Source organism: Neolamprologus multifasciatus, chromosome 8 (genome assembly GCF_963576455.1).
Source record: "Neolamprologus multifasciatus chromosome 8, fNeoMul1.2, whole genome shotgun sequence".
Lineage (NCBI taxonomy): Eukaryota > Metazoa > Chordata > Actinopteri > Cichliformes > Cichlidae > Neolamprologus > Neolamprologus multifasciatus.
Genome location: NC_140446.1, coordinates 9,330,088 through 9,351,459, shown reverse-complemented (window position 1 = coordinate 9,351,459; position 21,372 = coordinate 9,330,088). Strand labels below are relative to the sequence as shown.

Genomic DNA, 21,372 nt, shown 5'->3' with positions numbered 1-21,372 from the left:
CTCTGACTATTCTTAGAACTCAACCTTTGTTCGCAAAATGTGTCGAGTTCTATGTTCTCATCCAGAATAAAACGTAAACCGTGATTACACAGACGTTTTCAATATTATTCTGTAGCTATGCGGGAGTCCTCAGTTCCCAAGTCACCACCTCGGCTAACCAGACGCCGCTGGACCTGACTGCGCGTCCACAGGCAGGAGGGTTGCCACACCATGAACAAAACCAATTTCCACAGGTCCACTAGGCATCAACCTTTGATCCTAAAATGTGTCTTTGCTCTAATGTCCTCCCATTCACACATTAACCGTCACTGTCACCGTGTTTATATTTCACACAGAAACACAGCAAGCGCGTCTCATCAGCAGTAATACACAGAAACACAGCAATCGCGTCTCATCAGCAGTAATACACAGAAACACAGCAAGCGCGTCTCACCAGCAGAAACACACACAGAAACCTCTGAGCTCACCTTTGAAAATGCAAACGCACCATAAGCTAGACTCTATTTCACCTCTATTTCATATTCTACACTTTGGCCGCGTTTTGGAAGCTTTTCCCCATTTCTTGCAACAGAAGCCAGTCATAGACAAAATTAATTATGTAGGGTAAAAGTGGGCTGCACTCTAGTCTCAACGTAGAATATGATTAGTATCTTGCTAGAGCCAGTTCCTATAACACACTGGATCTCTAGTCTCAACGTAGAATATGATTAGTATCTTGCTAGAGCCAGTTCCTATAACACACTGGATTTCTAGTCTCAACGTAGAATATTATTAGTATCTTGCTAGAAAATTCCTATAACACTTGAATTCAGCCTCAACTTATGTTGTTAGTATCTTGCGCCGAAAACCAGACACCGACAATTTAATGTGAAAATACGTGTAACTCAGCGAACAGATTAATTTGGAAAGCCCAATATGCACATTTGGTATTTATAATACAACAGGCTGTGCTTACCTTTTTGATGTTTGAGCCGGCTCTCCGTTCGCTCTGTCGCACGATCTCACCACAGGCCAAATCTGCCCTTCCTCAGCACACCAAAAGATCCGGGTCACCGGCACCAAGTTGTTGAATTTTCCCAGTTCTTTGAATCTTTGGGCTGAAGGAAGGACACTTACTCAGTGTATAAATGCTCAATCAACAATCCTTTATTTCCATACAATTTTCACACACTGAGCATAAACCATCATGATGGGGAGAGATGCAGAGAGGGTCACAGCAAGTCTCAAAATGGTGACGTGTTACACAGCTTTTTATACTTTCCAATGGCCCCCACCTGGTCGTAAACCTAAACATTCACAGACCCTTATCTGTCATGGCGCCTAAGCTATGACCTCGGGCTCCCTGTCTTTCTACCTCCTACAAGGGTGGGGGCACAGAATGTGGTCTGTTTCTTCTTAATATCGGCACAAGGTCTTTTGCACACAACATTCTCAGAGAATGATTTAAGCAGTCTGACATGACAAGAAAACAGTGTAAAACATTCACAGCAGATAAATGGTGGCGCCCACTTGTCTAACAGAACCCAAAGGATGGTCACATTCTTTTAATCCCCAGAGATATACTTGAACTTTTGTCTATCCTACTAACAAAATATACTGAGACATTTGGTCTAATCATACTATAAGAATATACTGCAAAGGGGGTCATATTCTTTAACCTAAAAATAAGGAAACTAAGTTACATATTTTGCACACATCCTAGACTAAGGAATACATTTATGTTCTACAGCTGTTTAACATAATTCATCTACCTTGACTATGGGTATAAGATAACCTAATTAAAATACTGATTTCACATGAATTAATTTACCTCATTTAAATATGACAGAATATTTCAACAACACAATGGAACTTTTTGAGCTGTTAAACAAAAAAGTGTAGGGTAGGGTATTCATTCTGAAACTAAACAAATAAAAAATGTACTTTATAAATACAACGAAGTCAAACAAAATCATCTTCTATATCCTAATATATTGGAAAGGTTTTACTTATATTTTTTTGTCAGTTTGACCAAATTCTTAACACGACCAGGATGGAGGAGCCTTTGGTTTATCTTTATTGAAACTGGGAATGCTATGAGTCAAGCTTGTTTTATTCTACAAATACAGGCCATTTATTGTTTTATAATTGTCTTATAATTGATAAAAAAAAAATCACTAGCCAGTAATAAAAATTAACCTCCTAAGACCCGAACGCTTTCATGGCATGCATTTTTTATTTCTCTTTGATATTTGGGCTGATTGGGACCCAATGAATGTAAAAACAAAAAATTACCTGATTTTGTTTTTCTATACCTGATTTTTGTTTCTGAGAAAAATTAGATCCACATATGATGACATTCGTTTTCAATTTTGATAGAAGAGTGGCAGTTTAATGTCCTCATAAGTGGAAATCAGGCCCTTGTAGCGAATTTGGTATTTTGGTCTAGACAACCCAAAATGTGATGTCCGCATATGTGGATGCCAGGTCCTAGGAGATTAAAGTGAAACCAACCATTTCTAAGCACTAAAACGGTGAAGACAGCAAACCCACTCTGGAAACTAAGAAACCAAAGTTGACTAAAAACAGAAATATAAAAACAAAACACCAAAATGTAACACCTCAGCCATAAACAGGGATAGTCTCTTTGTTTGCCCTCAAATTCCTCATACACGTCACATTTTACTCCACTGGAGGTTCTTATCTAGAGTAGATATGATGTCATCACGTTGTCTAGCAACCACCTACAAACCCATTACCCATTTGTGGGGTTTGTACGCCTACAGTACCTTATAAAAGTATTGCATTGCTTTCATTTTGCAATAACAACACCTCATTTAGAGAATAGAATTACCCCAGCCTACAAAATCATCATAATGCATATAAATATGCAACCATAATGAAACTTATACACTTTATGCAGGTGGATATTGTCTGGAAGATGTGTGTAGTAGTAGCCTCATTTCTTAGACATGAGATAGCTGACATTGTTTTTTAATCATACATTGATGTAAATACTTTTTTCTGTATACAAACACACTTTGTCCTCAATATTTATCTTTATTTAGATTAGAAAACATTTTCTAGTGTGATTACGTATATCAGTTTACCAACAGCATGAACAGTTAGTGTGATATTCTGTTATCACACTAGCATCAAATTTTACTGAAACCTGTAATTCATGGATTTGTATTAGACCTGACTAACATCATTTTCCTAGTCTACAGGATCACCATAATATTATTAGTCAACATCAGCATCATTTATCTCAAAAAAGTGAAATAAGAGTAAAGCTTCTGAGTGAACGTCTGGGTTTAGATCAGAATGGTTCTGCTTTCTTAAAAAATATCCAGTCCTAATTTTTGCTTTTACATTTTATTTAATGCAACTTCAGACAAAAAACATAAAAGATAATCAAATCATTCTTCCCAATAAAAAGAAACAAATTGATTCTACCAAAATAGAATATTACATATAAAAGCATTAGCGTGGGATCAGTCACTGAAAGGAAGTTAAAAACATATTTGTTCACAGTTTGGTTTCACACTCTCAGACCTACACACTGTAGCTGTGCTTGTTGAACACAAGATGGAAGCAAAGTCCAAGTTGTGCTTTGTCTTCAATCTTAATGACCTTATAGTACAACATCACCCCATTAGAGCACTTCACTGTTAGGCTTTGGCCTTACTTGTGGTTCCTAGAGAACTGAAAAGTAAATTGGGATACAGAATCAATATAAAGTGCCTTGAGGCAACTGTTGTTGTGATTTGGCGCTGTATAAATACAATTGAATTGAATTGACAGGCACCAAACACCATCTAGCTACAGCTAGGGCAGTAGGTTCAACAATGGAGGTGCTGAATGTGGTCCATTCATACTCAATGTCCCCAGTCTACCTTGGAATGATGTTGTAGTTCTGCCAAAGGTGAGAGTTGAAGATTTCAGGGAAGGGGGCCTGTGTTATGTGTTCCCAACACACCCTCTCTATACGTTTGGGTGCAGCACCAGGCCTGTCAAGTGTCCTGCCCCCAACACCTGATCCAGCTCACCATTATTAGTTGACAGCTCATTTGTTCAGTTTCCATACAATTTAGGCAACAGCCTATATTGTTAATGATCTGGTTACCTTAAAAAAAAACATAACTGGTAAAAAAAAAATCCTCCAAAAAGTTTTTTTTTAATTATTTGAACTTTAAAGTAGATGCTTCTTTATTGTAGTTGTAATTAAGTATTGCTTTCATTTTCTCTTCATCTTGACAAAGGCACATTTTACTTAATATTTTATTAAGAAAGGGAAATATTTTTTTCTGTTGTGTCATATGTTTCAGAACTTTACTTTTTTGAATTTAAAGTAAACAATTTTTGATTAAAAATGCTTTATATGCTATATTTATGAATACTGAGAGGCCTCACTCTACCATTTATCATTTTTAAAATAATAACTATTATTAGTCGTAGTAGTAGTATTCATTTTCTATGGGTTTAATTTGCTTTTATCAACAAGATCATTAACTTGAATTTTAGATTGAATCTGACTGTAACAGACTCATCATCAGCATGGATCATCTTAAAGGGTTTGAGTTGTACCCCAAAAAGTTGATTCTGTTCATCTGGACGTAGCGTTTTCAGTGGGAGAAACATTTTGTCACTCAGCCAACTGACTTCAGTCTCACCCGAATGCAGGTTTCCCCAACCTTTTAAACAGTATATTGGCATAAAAATGGAAACTAGCACCACTGATGAACAATGGACTGTGAGGTCGCATTATGATCATTAATATGCAAATTGTCATGACCACTGATCAGCAACCAGTGATCAACAGCCATTGATCCACAATTGATCAATAACACATTGTCAGCAGCTGTACAAAAGCAGACTGGTTGTATATTGGAGGCTCCTTCCTGGGTGGAAATAGTTAAGTGGGGTTTTTTATTCACGTCTCTATAAATGAACGACAACATTTTATTTCAGAATAAAAAACATAACTTCAATTTAACCGAAGCAGCTGCAACATGTTTTTCTTTTATTAACAAATTATACAATGACAAACGTATCTGGAATCAAACACTTTCAATCTTTTTGTCCTTTAATTGAAAATCACAACAATATTGTGTACAATTAGTACAACATGACTTTTACAATTAGTAAAAGTATTGTTGGCTGTGTATGTTCAAAAATATTGACTGTTACAAACTTTACTGAGACTCTAGGATGGCACTGAACATTACATCAAAGGCCAGTCCACCAAACCATAAACCTACAATCTAACCTTTTAAACACACCTCAGCCCAGTGAGTCCTTCACTCAGCCTCAGCCCATTGTTTCTACAAAGACAATGAAAAGAAACGGTACATGCAGGGGTGGGGGTGGGGAGGGGGGGGGGAGACTGTAAATAAAATGGCTGACAATGACTATTAATCTTGCACTTCCTTGCAGGGATATTTAATCAAACACAACAGTACAGGAACTTTACTGGTTTGAAACATTTCACTTTCTCAAGAATATATTTGATAATAACAATGTCTTGTGAATCAGATTTTCAACTTAGAAAGCAGGGCCTGTGAAACAGAAAACAAATAAATAAATACAAATTTTTAATAAACAAAAATTGTTGTTGTTCAGTCTCCTCACACATGCGAAATAAATAATAGAAAGTCTTTGGATTTAAACTTACTTAATATTATGTCGATCATCATCATCTTCTCCAAGACTCTTCTCTGAAGGTTTTCCACGTGTTCTGAAACATTTATCTGTGCTTGTGGAAGTTGCTGGGGGTCTGGCAGTGCATTCTGAGCTCTAGAGCAAAGTCACAATTTTTACTCACAATATACTACTCTTGTGCAATTGGTGCACTGAAGATATTACTGTAACTATATTGAGCTCTCATGTCCCTAACGACTGATGATGTATTTTTAAACAAATAGAAGCACAAGAAATTAAAATTACACATACTAACCTTTCCAATGCAGTTTTAAAGTTCTGCAAATAAAAAAGAAAAGTATTAGACATTATTTGGTCTGCATTTAATCTTTGTTATACTTTGAATAATTACCTGCACGAATGAGCTATTAGGTCCTAAAAGCTTTTCTATGTCTTTCACAGTGTCAGAGAGTGAAAGGGTGTCTCTGTGGAGATCTGTCAACCTCTGTATCGTATTAATCTTTTGAGTCTCCTCTTCTTTTAATGCTGCTATTCTGGCTTCTTCCTCTCTCCCCAGGAAGAGTCTAAGCTTCTCAAAATCCTCCCGAATCTTCTTCTCTGTGTCATTCCTCTGAGTCTGTTTGTTACAGAAAAAAAACAACCTGTCATCTTCTTCAGCTCTTAACATGTTTAAGATTTAACAAGCCAAAATTCAACAGGTACCTTAATATGTTCAGTTGATAAGTTGCACACTTGCTTGACTCTTTCAAAAGCTTCCTGCTTTCCCATGACATTCTTGGAAAAAGTCTGAAATAAAAGTACTCCTTCAATCAAAAGAACAAGAAAGAACTGAAGAAAAAGATCTGTGGGTGTGTGTCAATCAGAAATGCAAGTTTAAGTACAAATTACACACACCCTTCTATCATAGTTTTAGGCGCAACAAAGAATTTAATGCAAATTAACTAAGTCAATAGTTAAAAGTGTCTTCACCTGATGTGGCTCTGATGGGACATTTCTGTGTCCTTCTAATGTATCAGTGAGTCTTCCTTGTTTGTATCTTTCACTCAAACTCTTCAGAACAAAATTAGGCAGAGGTTCAGGATTGTAGATGACTTGACGACAGATTGAGCATTTTTTATCTTTTTTCACTCTCCAGTGGTCTTGCACACAGTCCTTACAGAAGCTGTGGCCACACTGCAGCGTCACAGGTTCAGTGAAAATACATAAGCAAATTGGACAAGATATATAATCAGTGACAGATGATTCTTGTCCACTCTTTGTGATGATTTCCATTCCATATTCTTCATCAAGTATTATTGGGCTGAATAATACCGGTTTTTTTATATACCTATCGCATACTATTTTAGGTATGACTATTTTGGGCATATGGAGTGTAGGATTAGAAGGTGTCTGCACTTTCACAGTCCGGCGTGATTTTTCTGCAAATGGAAAAATTGTTAACAATCTTAATATGACACTTCTTAGTTACAGCTCGTTAAAACAAAACATTACAAATGAATTAAGATTTATATTTTTTGCATGATGTGGAAAGATATATAGCAGTTAAACTGCAATATCATGACATTTTACCTTCGGTTAACTTTATTGCGAGGTCATTGAACTTCATCCTAAAGAAAATGTCGATTGTAACCTCTACAGCACCGTCTTTGCTGTAAACTTGCACCAGCTTGTCAACAGTGTCTTCTCTGGTAGCATTCTCCAGCTGGGACCTCGAGATAGGTCGGGATCCTTCTTTCATATTCTGAGCCAAGTACCACTGAAAGCTCTTTAGCTCAGAGTCACTTAGCTCATCCAGGTAATCCCTAAGCCATTTTTCATTTTGCACCGGAGTACACATCTTTAGCTGTCAAAAAGTCAGGTTGAAGAGGCAAAGTCTGTTGTTGAATGTCGTCTTCAGATGTGTGGGCTGGTGGTCATAGACAAGAAACGAGATGTTAGGATTCATTTATGAAAGAACACAAAAAATATCCTCAAGAGCCTTATTTAATAGATGAAAGCTGAGCTGATGGCTGTGTTCAAAGGCAATTATTTGTGTGAAAAACCAATCTGAAGATAACTTTTAATTATCCAACTGGATGAGGTGATGTGCAGGCTCAAAAATTTTAATTTTTTTTTTATTTTATAATAAATTAAATTAAATATATTTAAGTGATTGTATGGGATATGCTTAAATTAAATTGTTTCAATTCTGTATCGTTTATAAATGTCATCATAAAATGAGGTGAAGGTCTTGCAGTATCTCAAAGGCAAACCAAATAACTCTCTATTGACTCCTTCAATTTAATTTTCTTCTATTTAAACAAGAATAAAAAATATTGGTGAATTGTCAACAATCATCACTCCATTATGTGTAATGTATATGTATTATGTTTAGAAAATAATCAATTAAAAAACACTTTTTATATTTTGGGATAGCTGTGTCTTGTTCTGATCGTTATGCAGCACTTAAAAAAAAAAACTTTGACAAACTTTGTTTGTCAAAGCCGCTGAATTTATGCACCCTGTGCGTTACAGAGCAGTTTATAACGGTGACACGGATCTGTCTCTTGTAACTCGTTATTTTTCAGTGTGTGTGTTTAAAGTTGTAAAGGGAGCATAATTTACCCCTACCACATTTGTTTTCTAAAATAAGAGAATAGTTTTCAGTGTCTAAACCGAAACGACTAAAGTTGAAAGAAAACACAGATTTACAAATTTGCAGAAAAAAAGTGCAACACACAAATATCCCAGGCGAATACGATCTAGTGTCTCACAAACTTGTGACTAATGTCGCTGCCATCTCTCTAGCTACTTAACGGGACATTGCAGCTTTCTAAACCGCGACCGTCTTCTCTACCTGCCCAATAATACCGAGATCCACACCAAAGGACACTTAGTATGTAACATACATGTAAGCCTTTGGACGAGGCTCACCCCAGCCAGCATTGCAATTCCTTAATAACATTGTTTGCTGCTCACCTCTGCTCCTTGGGCCAGCTCCAGTTTATTCACACGAATGAGGTCTAGAACTGTTCTTCCTTCCTCATTTCCTTTTATACAGTCATTGGGTAGACCTGATTTGTACGGTCCGATTTTGCACATGCGCAGTAAGGATCGGGGAGTCCTGATCCGTAGCTATCTTTTTATTTTTCGTTTTTGTCTACATTATATTGCAGTGTTTCATTACTGCAAACATTTTAACATATACTTATTATTGTTAACATCTAAACAGATACTCTGACCCGTAACTATCGCAAAATGCTTTGAGCGGAAGTACCGATCAGGGTTTTCGGTACGGATCGGGTAGCAAAAAGCAAAAAACAAAAACAGTTAGTATATTTCAGTTGCACTGTCTCCTCGTGGGGTGTCGTAACTATTTACCCCGTACATATGGGATTTGTACGGGGTTTTGTACGCTTGCTGCAGTCTCACACTGACAGGAAAACCACAGCAGCTATGCATCACTTCAGCATAGTGCATCACAGCAAACTTTACTACAATACTGCAGAATAACTAGCACAGCCGACACCTCACTGCTTAGTACCCACAACTTGATTTCCTCCTTCTTTCTTTGTTTCTCTCTCTTTTTTTTTACATTTTAAAAATCCTGTCCCATCTACTTTAATTATGATATGAATGCACTGTGTGCATGCGCAAATTCTACGTCACTTCCTCTCTTTGCCAACATTGCGACAGTTAATGTATTTGAATGACACGGTTAGCGCCCAGTTAGCATTTTTCAACAGCTCTGCCTCCTTTTCAACTTTTAAACAAGAGATAATCCGTATACAAACAAATTCATGCTTTTCTCCTCAACACAGAGTGTCCCCAGATTGAACAACAGCGCTGTAAAATAACAAGAATGGCACCTAATTACAGACTTAATAATACAGACTTAGTAGAAGAAAACATCTGCACATGCGCAGTACGAATAGGGTAGACCCACTGACTGTAAAAGTAGCTGTGTAAATTTCAAATATCTGCTTGGTTTATCAAGACATCGCATATTTGCAAAAGTGTGCCGACATTTTCGGAGACGTCTGTTACCCACCCGCTCGATAGCAAGCCGGGGGGTTCAATGGTCACTCGAGCCGGTGAGAGCAGCGGACTCCTGGCTTCATCGTTTTCAGACCCCCGCTCTTTCGCTACTCAGGTTAAACATGATATATAAGTCACTCAGATAACTTAAAAATGTAATTGTTTGCCTTTTTTCGGTGTTTTATTTGTTCCGGAGTAAATCAGTTTGGCTGAGATCAAAGTTATTAGATTAAATAAAACTTTATTAATCCATCAGGTGGGTTCCTCTGGGATTTTCACAGCTGAATAAACGTCAAATAGAAAACTGATTAAACAGTGTGAGACGATCGAGAATTTACGGCAGTGTCCTGTTATATTTTAGATAACAAGGAGCAGACGGCCGAGTTTATTAAACTCCACCGACACAGCGGTGACGCAAATCTGAAGGCTAGACCGTCCCATTTCACAACCTCGCACTTCCGGCCTTCTCGGTCTACGTGGGCCGGGTCCTCCGAAGGATGCAGCCGACGTCCAGCAACAGCACGCTTCTTTTTTTTTTAAAAATTAAATATTAAACTTTATTAAGAAACAGTATACAGAACATGTATACAACCAGAACAAAATTAACATATGCCAGGGGGTGTAATACAAAGAATTACAAACATTCAAATAATTTGTAATTACTACAAATAGTAATAGTTTTCATAGCCTTTTTGTTAAGTGATCCACTAATCAATTTTATGTAACATAAAACATCATTATAGTAATGTTTAAAATTAGGCTTTTTGTTACTGTATTTGCATTTGTGAAAATAAAATTTAGCTAAGATAACTAACAAGTTTATTATAAAGTAGCACCAGTTTCTAGTGCAGGGTTTAGGCCCTTTGGTATGATCCCTATGTTTAATATGGTCACAACTAAATTTAGAAGGAAGGATTCAGATATTAGTCTAGGTGAATGGAAAAGTAATTTGCAGACAACATTTGCTTTGCAAGGAGCTCCTGTAGATTTTAGAGCAGAATTAACACTCTGTTGCTTAGAAGGCAAGGCTAAAAGAGAGATTTTAATTCTACCACCAGAAGCGTAATTCACCTGAGCTAATTTTTAGTGAGTTAGATAAGTTGTATGGGGATAAAACAACTGCTTCGGTCCTGCGCTCTCAGTTCTTCAATGCTCGTCAAGAAACACATGAAGACATCAGTTCATTTGCACTGAGATTACAAGAACATTTTCTCAGGTTAAAGAGGAAGGACCATAGAGGTATGAATGACGAAGATATTCTTCTCAGAGATCATCTGGTTGAAGGCTTGAGAGACACTGCCCTTAGAGGTGAATTTAGAACAAAAATTCTAATGAATGATCAGTTGACATTTGCAGAAATTAAAGCAGAACTAATCCTGAGGGAACATGTTTATGGTGAAATGGTTGATCCAGTCCAGTGTTTTGCTGCCAAAGGGGAACGATACAAGACCTGTAATGCTAAGGATATGGAGCAGATTAAATCAGAGTTGTGGGAAGACATGAACAAGCAAATGACCACACAATTCAATGATTTATCACAGACTTTGACCAAAGAAATCCAATCCGAACTTCATCAAGCTACACAAAAGACTTTGGACTGGAAACAGACTGACCAGTACAGATCAAGAAAGAAAGGAGGGAGCAGACCCAGAGTTTACTCAAACCGATATGATGAACAAGGTAGCCCCATCTGTAACACTTGTTCCCATCCAGGCCACATAGCACGGTTCTGTAAAAGCAAGCCTAGATATGGATCGTTAAACTAGACGACACCACTGTGGTGGCCCAGACAGTGGGTTGTGTCGATGCCAATGGGCCTCAAACTGATGTGAAAAAACTGATTGGAAAAGTTCCTAAAGTCAGCTTGTGTCTTGATGATGTCCCAATACAGTGTATTCTGGATACTGGATCAAATGTGTCACTGATAAAGAACAGCTACTTCTCTAAACACTTTGGCAGTAATGGTATGAAATTGAAGGATGCAAGCAGCTGGCTGGCACTTGAGGCTGCAAATGGATTAGATATTCCATACCTGGGTTATGTATTGCTACATGTGAAGATTGGACAGGTGGAGCTCCCTGAATGTGGTTTTTTTGGTGATTAAGGACCAATGTTTAACCGACAGTGAAGACATCCTGGGTATGAATGTTATTTCAGTGTTACGAAAAAATGGATCAGGAGAAGCCATTAGCCTACCTCTCCTCTAGTGGGGCCGAACAGAGAGCTTGGACTACTGCTTTTCAGATTTGTGCCAGTCAGGCACGGTTTGCAGCTTCAGATGGGTCCATTGGGTATGTACGTACCATAAATCGCCATCCTATACAGATTCCCCCCTCGGAGTGAGATGTTGGTTTGGGGTCGTACGAAGACTGGAGTGGACGGCAGGGATTATCAATGCCTGGTGGAACCTGTCGAGGTGGGTGAAGTCTTAATTGCTAGAACATTATCTACAGTCCATGATGGGAGGCTTTTGATTAGGGTCCAAAACCTTAATGACTCACCAATGTACCTTTACAGACATCAGAAGTTGGCTAAGACTTTTATTATTGACCCAGCAGATATCATACAAGAGAATAGTGTGAACATGACTCGTGTTGGTGTAAACACAGTTAGAGTGAGTATGGACCAAACGCAAGCCCTGCCCAAGGAGAAATGCATGTTTCCTGATTTAACTGGTCTTCATTTGTCCACAGAGGAATTGGAGAAACTGCAGGCTTTATTGCATAAGCACCGAGCAGTGTTCGCTGTGCATGAGGAAGATTATGGATTGACAAGCACCATGCAGCATTCAATTCCTACGGGCAATGCTGCACCAGTCCGTGAGCGCTATAGATAAATTCCACCAAAGTTATATCAGGAGGTGAAGAGTTTGATCCAAGGTATGTTGGATGCTAACATCATTGTGCCTAGTTGCAGTCCCTGGGCTTCTCCAATTGTGTTAGTCCGTAAGAAGGATGGGACACTTAGATTTTGTGTGGATTATCGTAAACTTAATGCTGTGACCCATAAAGATGCTTACCCTTTTCCAAGAATAGAAGAGTCACTTGCCAGTTTGGGTAATGCAAAGTATTTTTCCACACTTGATCTTGCCAGTGGATATTGGCAGGTTGGGGTGTCCCCACCAGACAGAGAAAAAACTGCCTTCACTACACCCATGGGTTTGTTTGAATTCACCAGAATGCCCTTTGGCTTGTCAAATGCACCAGCCACCTTCCAAAGGTTGATGCATGTATGCCTGGGTGAAGAAAACTTACAGTCTGTACTTGTCTACTTAGATGATGTAATAATCTATTCTCCAGATTTTGACACCCACTTGGTTCATTTGGATGTAGTCCTTGGTAAACTGTCCAAGCATGGCCTCAAATTAAAACCCAAGAAGTGCTGTCTTCTAAAACCAGAGGTTCAGTATTTGGGTCATCGTGTTTCAGCAAAAGGGATTGCTCCAGACCCTGACAAGATTAAATGTATTCAAGAATGGCCTATTCCAACTACTGTGAAACAATTACAATCATTTCTGGGTCTGGCAGGCTATTATCAGAGATTTGTGAAAGATTTTGCAAGAATTGCCCAACCATTAAATCAAATATTAGTTGGAGCATCACAAAATTCTAAGAGGAAGGATGTTCCCTTGTCCACTAAATGGAACTCTACATGTGACACAGCCTTTAGTGCTTTAAAAATGGCTCTAACATCTGCACCAGTGTTGGCTTTTGCTGATTTTAATCTACCCTTCATCTAGTACACAGATGCCAGCAACCAGGGCTTAGGAGCCATACTTGCACAAGTTCAGGATGGAAAAGAGAAAGTAATTGCTTTTGCTAGTAGGAGTTTGAGCCCTTCTGAGAAAAATGATAAGAACTATAGCTCCTTCAAACTTGAATTTCTGGCCTTGACCTGGGCAGTAACCAAGAAATTTGCTGAATATCTGTATTGTGTACCCTTTACAGTTTACACAGACAATAACCCTTTGGTACATTTGAGTTCAGCTAAACTTGCTAGCTTAGAGCGGAGATGGGCAGCACGCCTGGCTAGTTTTCAATTTGAGATCAAATATAGGCCAGGGCGTATTAATCAGAGTGCAAATGCACTATCCAGATATCCATCACCTGTAGTATCCGAGGCTACAGAGGGACAAAGGGAAGAAGTAGAGGTTCCATCCTTTAAACAGGTTGAAGTAAATGTGGTCAAAGCAATGTGTGTTGGCGTAAGCAACTCTAACCAGGACGGTTTACAAAATGTAACCTGTGGTGTGCCTCTGTTTCCTGAACGCACGCCATCTCAGTGGTCTGCCTTGCAAGGGAAAGACTCAACGCTAAGAAGGGTGGCCTGGTATCTACAGAGGGGCCATCAGCCAAATAAGCGTGAGAGGCAACAGGAGTCTAAACCTGTTCTCGGTCTTCTGCGGCACTGGGAACGACTGTCACTAAAAGAGAGAGTGCTGTGTCGGATATCACATGATACCAAGGAGGTTGATCCAGTAGTTCAAATTTTGGTTCCGGAGGGTGAGAAGTATTCCATATGGCAACTGTACCATGAATATGCAGGACACTGGGGACCAGAAAAAACAATATCCCTGATTAAAAGAAGATATTTCTGGCCCAAATTAAATGCTGATGTTATAAATTGGTGTCCCCAATGTCAGGCCTGTGTCCTGCGTAAAGCGGCTGCTGCGAAACATGCTCCTTTGATTCCCATTAAGACATCTGCACCCATGGAACTGTTGTCTGTAGAATTTTTGTCTATAGGTGGTCCAGAAGATCTGTATCATAATGTTTTGGTCATGGTGGATCATTTCAGTAAATTTGCTTGGGCTGCACTTACAAAAGACCAGACTGCAGTGACAACAGCTAAAGCACTTTGGAGCAAGGTAATTCAGCCCTTCGGTGCACCGAGACGACTGCTGTCAGATCAAGGTCCTAATTTTGAATCGCAACTAGTGCAGGAGCTGTGTGAATTGTATGGCATAAAGAAGGATCATACAAAAACCTATCACCCAGCTGGAAATGGGGCCTGTGAATGGCTTAATCGGACTCTTCTGGGGTTGCTGGGCACATTAGGTGAAGAGAGGAGAAACTGGCGAGATCACCTGCCTGAGATGATCCAGGTATATAACCATACAGTGCACAGTTCTACAGGATATTCACCACATTATTTGATGTTTGGAAGGCATGGATTTCTTCCCCAGGATCGGCTGATGGGCCTTACTGAAAATGTGGGCTGCTCTTCTGTAAGCAACTGGGTGCAATGCCATCAGAGACGGCTGCAGTATGCCTTCCGAAAAGCTCAAGACCATAGAGACTCTGAATTGTCCCAGCAAAAGAAATATCATGACCTGAAAGCAGATGCTCTTCCATTGCTGCCTGGAGAGAGAGTATTGCTGCAGGACTTGAGAGCAAGGGGACGAGGTAAGTTGGCAGATAGGTGGGAGCAGCGACCTTATGTCGTCATAAAGCAAGCAGATCCTGATTTGCCGGTGTATGTGATTAGACAAGAAGGGGGGAATGTTGAGAAAGTGATGCATTGTAACTTAATGAGACCTTGTTTGTTACCTATGCAACAAGATATGCAGAACTCTAGGAGTGAGGTGGAGACAGCCAGGCAGGAAGGCAGGAAGATTTAAAAACTGGAAATGCATTGCCACACACTGGTAGATCTCCAGCTGCTCCACCCTGGGTTGGGTTTTGGCTTCCTACAGAAATCCCTCTCGAGGCTGGCCCAGAAGGCATCGAGACAGGACCCATTCATCAAGAACCCAGACGGTCAACAAGAACAACCAAAGGACTGGCTCCACAGAGATTTGGAGACTAATAGTGTGTGTGTGTGTGTGTGTGTGTGTGTCTGTCAATGGCTGGAATGGGGTTGGACTAATTAGAGGCAGGTGTACTTGATTGCACTGATACACTGGTCTACTTATAGCCCACACTACAAACACTCTCTCTCTCTGTGCAGGTATGTAATGTGATGAAATCAGATATGTTTGGGATGGATGGGTTTTGTGCTATGAATTCTATAGTGAAGGTGTCGTTTTGTCTCTCTGTGCAGGCCAGGGCCTATTATATGCCACAGCCTAAAGGCGGCAGAGTTACAGAGGCTGGAGTGACCACTGGCTATATGCTTTCAGGGTGGTGGGTCTCCGAGGACAACTTCTAACCCTGTTAAAGGCAACACGTGGAGTGCAGCTGGCCGTGTGGCATAGCTGGCTCTGGCCTTGGGACTGTGTGTTTTTTATTTGATTCATAAATGGGACACTGGACTGTTTTATCTTTTATCTCTTGGTTTTTTTTTGTCAATAAATTATCTTTTAGAATTTTATTGACTGTCATCTTCTTGCCCACGGCTGAGACGGTTGGTCAGACCTAGAATCTTTCTTTGGGTGTGTTACACTTATCTATATTATAATCACAACCTAAGATAAAACTTAGACCACCAAACTTAGAGAAAATGTAGTGAGGAATAAAATGCCAAATGGATACAGGATTTTTAAGAAAATGTTTAGCCCAATTAATCTTAAATGTATTGTTTAGAGTAGTAAAATCCAAAACATTGAGACCACCGTGTTCATAGTCATTCATCAATACACTTTTTCTCATGTAATGTGTCCCGTTTTTCCAGAGGACGTTGAAGAGCATTCGGTCAATATCCTTACAAGTTTTGCCGTCCACATGCAGAGAAATTGCTGCATAAGTCAGTCGAGACAGACATTCTGCTTTTGAGAGCAATACCCTTCCTCTTAAACTTAAATCTCTCTGCAACCATTGATTTAATTTGGTTTGAGATTTTTTAATAATTGGGGGAAAATTTAGTAAAATTCTGTCTTTTGGATCTTTGCAGATAATCAGACGTAAATATATTGCTTCATTTTTAACTGTTATATTACAAATACTCTGAACATTACACTCTTTGACAGGTAATAATTGACATTTATTTAAGTTTAGGACCAATCCAGACCCTTTTGAGAGATCCTCTATTACATGTAAAGCACTTGGCTGGCATTTTTTAAGAAAAATTGTGGTATCATCTGCCAATTGACTGATGACAATCTCTCTGTCTGCTATGTTTTTACCTTTCACAGGGCTATTCGAAATATGAGAGGCAAGAATTTGGGTGCAAAGTAAAAACAGATAAGGGCTAATCGGGCAACCCTGGCCTACCCCTCGATTAAGACTAAAACGAGAAGTGATGCCATTTTTCATTCTAATAGAACTATTAGCATTCAAATACAGAGTTTTGATAGCTCTGCAGAAGATATCACCAAAACCAAATTTCTGAAGTGTAAGGAATATAAATTCATGCTCAATTGAGTCAAAGGCTTTATAGAAGTCCAGGAGAAGGATAAATGAGTCATCAGATATTAATGCTGAGTAGTGCAGAATATCCAAGACGAGTCTAATATTATTGGAGATGTGCCTGTTTGTCATAAAACCAGACTGTGTCTCGTCTACAATATCGTTCAAAATATATTTAATTCTCCTAGCTAGCAATAGAGCTAATATTTTATAATCATTATTTAGGAGGCTTATTGGTCTCCAGTTGTCTATAAAAAGTAGGTCCTTCTTAGGTTTTGGAATTAAAGTAATAAGTCCTTGAGTAAGGCTGGGAGGAAGAGTGCCCCTTTCAATACTTTCATTATAAACCTGCAACAAAAAAGGGGGCAAGCTGAGAAGAAAATGATTTATAGAATTCAGTCACCAGCCCATCTGTGCCTGGAGATTTGTTGTTTTTAAAAAATTCAATAGATGTCAATATCTCTTTTTCAGTAATTGGACTGTCACAAAAAAGCCTATCAGCACTTTTAATGAGCGACCGCACGCTTCGGAGTACGCATTTCGAGACCTATTACGTCACAGCGACTCGGGACAGCTGTCCCAATCCGAAGTGTACTCCAAATGCGCCGTCGATTTCCCCAAATTTGAAGCGTGGTCCGGTGTACACTTCATGGTCCCATATATCCCACAATTCATAGCGCGGCGGTGGGTGTGGATATTTTTTCGGAAAAAAGCGACGGATGGATGAAGCGGAGCGGCCGAAGAGTAAACTTTCAAAAGTAAGTACTGAGTATTATGTCACTTATTTATGACGGAATGTTTAATAATGAAGAACATTAAAACATTACTGTTGGAAACTGTGAGTACAAGAAAATAATTATTAGAGTATAATGTGTTAAATTTGCTTAGATAAGAGGGTCCAGCAATAGATCAGAGGAATAGGGAAGGATTTGTCTGTGTTTCAGTTTGGCTTTGCTGTAGGCCTGAGAGTGTGTGTAATTGTTTAGAGGGAAAGTAATTTATTGACACTGGGGGTCTGCTGTCATAAAAGGAGACAGGAAGCTACAGTTGGGGGTTGCTGATGTTTTTACCTGAATTTAATAAACGCTCATAATTGTTATAAACTTAGAAGTAGGTTTGCAGGAGACTCTCCACCTTATCTGTAAATGTAAGACAGCAAGAGGCCAATGGCCCAGTGAATGCAGAGTGGGGGTCTCAGTGTTTGTAATATGTTAACTCTGTTTTCTATGTTGTCTTAAGGAATTTGGTGTAGCTTGGGTGAGGAGATTACTTTTATGACTGGCAGGAAGTCACAGATACAGAGACACACACACACAGTGCTTTAACCGTTACAACGCACCCACAGTCACTCACGTGCACTCACACATACACACGGGTATGCGTACACACAGGCACTCACGTGCTCGTGCATACACACACAAACACAGAGTTTGCAACACATCATGGGGGGGTTATGATGGGGTTACTTCTATAAAGCTGACTGTAACAAACAAAGGAGTGGAAGATCTGCAGAGGGACACCGGCCTTGCACGTCTTCCCTTCTAGCAGATGCATGCTTAACTGAAGATGAATAAAGGTTTTGTGAAATGACTACTGAGTCCGGTGCCGTCTCTGGATGCCCGAGGAATAAAAAAGAACCGGGGTGAAACTGATTTCGTAACAACACATGTCGGCAAAGTTATGTGACATCAGCGATGTTTGTACTAACTTGGTTTTGAAGCCTTTACTTTAAAGTATATGCCGTTCAATAGTTGACCTTAATCTTACAGAGAATGTGATGATTCTATGGATAATTAAAGTTAGTCATATATCCACAAACACAACAAGCTGAAAGTCAGTGATGCTGCTCGGTTTGCAGTCCTGAATATAACGGCACAAGCAGGATTCACTGCACTGTTAATGTTAGCTATGTTATATTGCTGCCTCTGTTCGGTGGTGTCGAGCCAAACGGACTTTAACGTGTGTCAAACGTTAAAGTCCGACTTTAACGAGCTGACGGTTCACTCGTTAAGCTGAAAGAAAAATGCTTTAATCACAGGAGTCACACATGTCCGCTGTATCATCTGGGAACTCCTCTTGTTTAGCACTCGTAATAACACAAACACTAAATCCTCCTTCTCTTGTGCTGTTTTGTAGCATTGATACACCTGAGACTGTCACCTGTCTGTCTGTCCTGCACTCTCTCTCTCTGTTTCTTTCTCTCTGATTGTGTAATAAAAGTATGAACATGTATTTATAAGTTACACTTGTGTTTGAATCCTGCAGCTTATCACACATTTGATTTCCATGTGTGGCAACTGCAAGTGTCCAGAGTGAGGACAGACTGAGGGACCCACTGCTGCACATCACCTGTGAGGCTTTGCACCCCTGATGATCCACCAGGACAAACTCAGCAGTGTGTGAGGAAGAGGAGGAGGAAGAGCCAGCAGCAGCTGACAGATGGAGAGAATAGACAGACTGTTCCCTGTTTGTGAAGGACTGCTAGGAAAGTTGAACATAACTAATTGTCTGTCCTGAATCAGTCTTATTAGGTAATGTTCAAATAATTTTATCAGTGTTTTCAGTGTGGAAGAAAGTACTCAGGGCCTTCAAGTTAAACACTTAAACTAAATGCTAAATGGGTCAAACTGGGCAGAAAGTACACAAACACATAACATCCTTATAGAATATGATTTAACACTATAGATCAACTTACCTCAGAATATGTAAAGCATATAAACAATTACAGCAATATGATGCAACAAACACAGCAGTACTACTAATCCAAAATACTCAAAGCTTCATAGAACTGAAACAAACATGTACATTTATTTTTAGGTCCATTCTGCTGCTGATACATACTTTAGGTTTCTGAATGTTAAACTTGTTTCTGCCGTTCATAGCCACATAGTCATCCTTAAAATTCAGGGAAATGAAGGACACATTTGAGGGCCGCATTTCGAGCAGCCTTTGTAGCATCGCTGTGACGTAATCGGCCTTAAAATGTGGCCTTTAAGGCTGCAGACCCTGAATTGGGATACAGCCATTGTTGCGTCACTCACGTCGGTTCACCCTCATGCTGTGTGTTTTCCTGTGCATTTTGAGCCTTAGTTTACTCCAGTTTAGTTTTGTTCTGTTTATGGATCACGTCCAAGCCTGCAATAAAGCAGTGTTTTTGAATTTACATTTTGCCTCTGATTCCTGCATTTGGGTTCTCTTCTCCTGCCTGCACACTGCAATCCATGACAGCTATAGTTCTTAGAGGTGTGACTAATGAACATGTATTACCTTGTTAAATTGAGAATGGCTTCAAATTCATCCTGTTGGATAATCCTCGTTGGACATTGGACCCCTAATAAAAGTGTTTATTGCCTGGGTGCGGCAGAGTTTGTCTCTGAGCCAGAGAGACGAAGGTTCATGGCGCCATGTAAAACTAATCTGAAATTCTAACCAGTTGCTAATAAATTGTAAAAATGTATCATTTGAGTATATTTGTCTTCTCTCGTGAAAAAACTCAACAGTACTGTGATTGATGACATTCTTTCCCTAAGCCACATAGACCATCTAAAAAAAAAATTAAAGAAACTGAGGCTGAAGGGGTTCTTTTTCAGATACTCTTTCACTACAAGGAAAAGTCTTGTTGTTAAAAATCTCTTGTCCAATTGTTTTGGCACAGCTGAACCAGGTTATGGTAGTAGTGAGATAGATCATAGTTGTGTTACAGCTGTGATCTGGCTTTTTTAAACCCTATTACCACTATCTTTTCTTTTAAATAACCAAGTACTTTATAGTGACAAAACTTAACAATGGCAAAAACAGTAGTAAAGAGAGTGGAAAGAAGGCAGAAAAAAGAGCAAAATGCAAGCAATTTGTCACCAGGAGAACCTGATCTATCGGCTTCAGACTAATGACTTCTGCTAAAAATGTAAATAACCAGAATTTTAAAAATGGGGAAAACAAAACATCTCAGAAGAAAGAGTTAGGCATAGATACTACTGTAGCTATACCCACTGTAGTAGCTACATCGTTTCCACGATGGCATAAAGGATAAGGAAAGTAAGCTACACTAGATTCTATCTAAAATAAATTCAAATTAGTATAATTCTCTAATAACATTATTTTGCTGCTCACCTTGTGTCAGAATCTGCGTGCACAGATAATGTGAAGTGAGGATGACCCAAATGCCAGGGAACAGATGAGGGAACAAGACAGACTGAAGAGATTAAGGAATGAAACACGAAGAGAAAGTAACATGGGAACAGGCGAGGGAGTGGCACACTGTGGTTTCTGGAAAGCTTCACTTACATATAAGTATATCTATGTTCTTACCGGGAACTCTACTTCCTTGACAACTAATTTCTTTGTGCAGTTGTCATGCACAATGATTGTAAATCCTTACTGACAGCAATGATTATCTTGGTAATAATTAACAAACATTACTTTACTTTAC

The 21,372-nt window shown here is 39.2% G+C and overlaps 1 protein-coding gene across 3 annotated transcripts; it reads right to left on the bottom strand.

Annotated features, from left to right (window-relative positions):
• Positions 1-1,111: 1,111 nt before the first annotated feature.
• On the bottom strand, positions 1,112-21,225 carry LOC146512470 (E3 ubiquitin-protein ligase TRIM35-like). Of its 3 annotated transcripts, XM_085169751.1 has the most exons (8): positions 8,599-9,293; positions 7,210-7,546; positions 6,610-7,058; positions 6,343-6,426; positions 6,032-6,256; positions 5,936-5,958; positions 5,654-5,775; positions 1,112-5,537 (listed from the first exon to the last, which is right to left on the bottom strand). In XM_085169751.1, the coding sequence occupies exons 2-8, from the start codon at positions 7,475-7,477 to the stop codon at positions 5,524-5,526; spliced, it is 1,185 nt and encodes a 394-aa protein (XP_085025877.1). In that variant the 5' UTR covers positions 7,478-7,546; positions 8,599-9,293; the 3' UTR covers positions 1,112-5,523. The 3 variants fall into 3 exon arrangements, with proteins under 3 accessions (XP_085025877.1, XP_085025876.1, XP_085025875.1); XM_085169750.1 differs by lacking the exons at positions 1,112-5,537; positions 8,599-9,293 and adding an exon at positions 21,054-21,225 and having other exon boundaries at positions 5,553-5,775; XM_085169749.1 differs by lacking the exon at positions 1,112-5,537 and having other exon boundaries at positions 5,554-5,775; positions 8,599-9,296.
• Between the last annotated feature and the right edge of the window lie 147 nt (positions 21,226-21,372).

Excerpts from the sequence above, each read along its gene's own strand:
- LOC146512470 (XM_085169750.1), bottom strand. The coding sequence starts at position 7,477 with ATGTGTACTCCGGTGCAAAATGAAAAATGGCTTAGGGATTACCTGGAT. Across the intron at positions 5,959-6,031 it reads CTAATAGCTCATTCGTGCAG|AACTTTAAAACTGCATTGGA; the intron begins GTAATTATTCAA and ends TTTTATTTGCAG. Across the intron at positions 5,776-5,935 it reads TTTAAAACTGCATTGGAAAG|AGCTCAGAATGCACTGCCAG; the intron begins GTTAGTATGTGT and ends ACTTTGCTCTAG.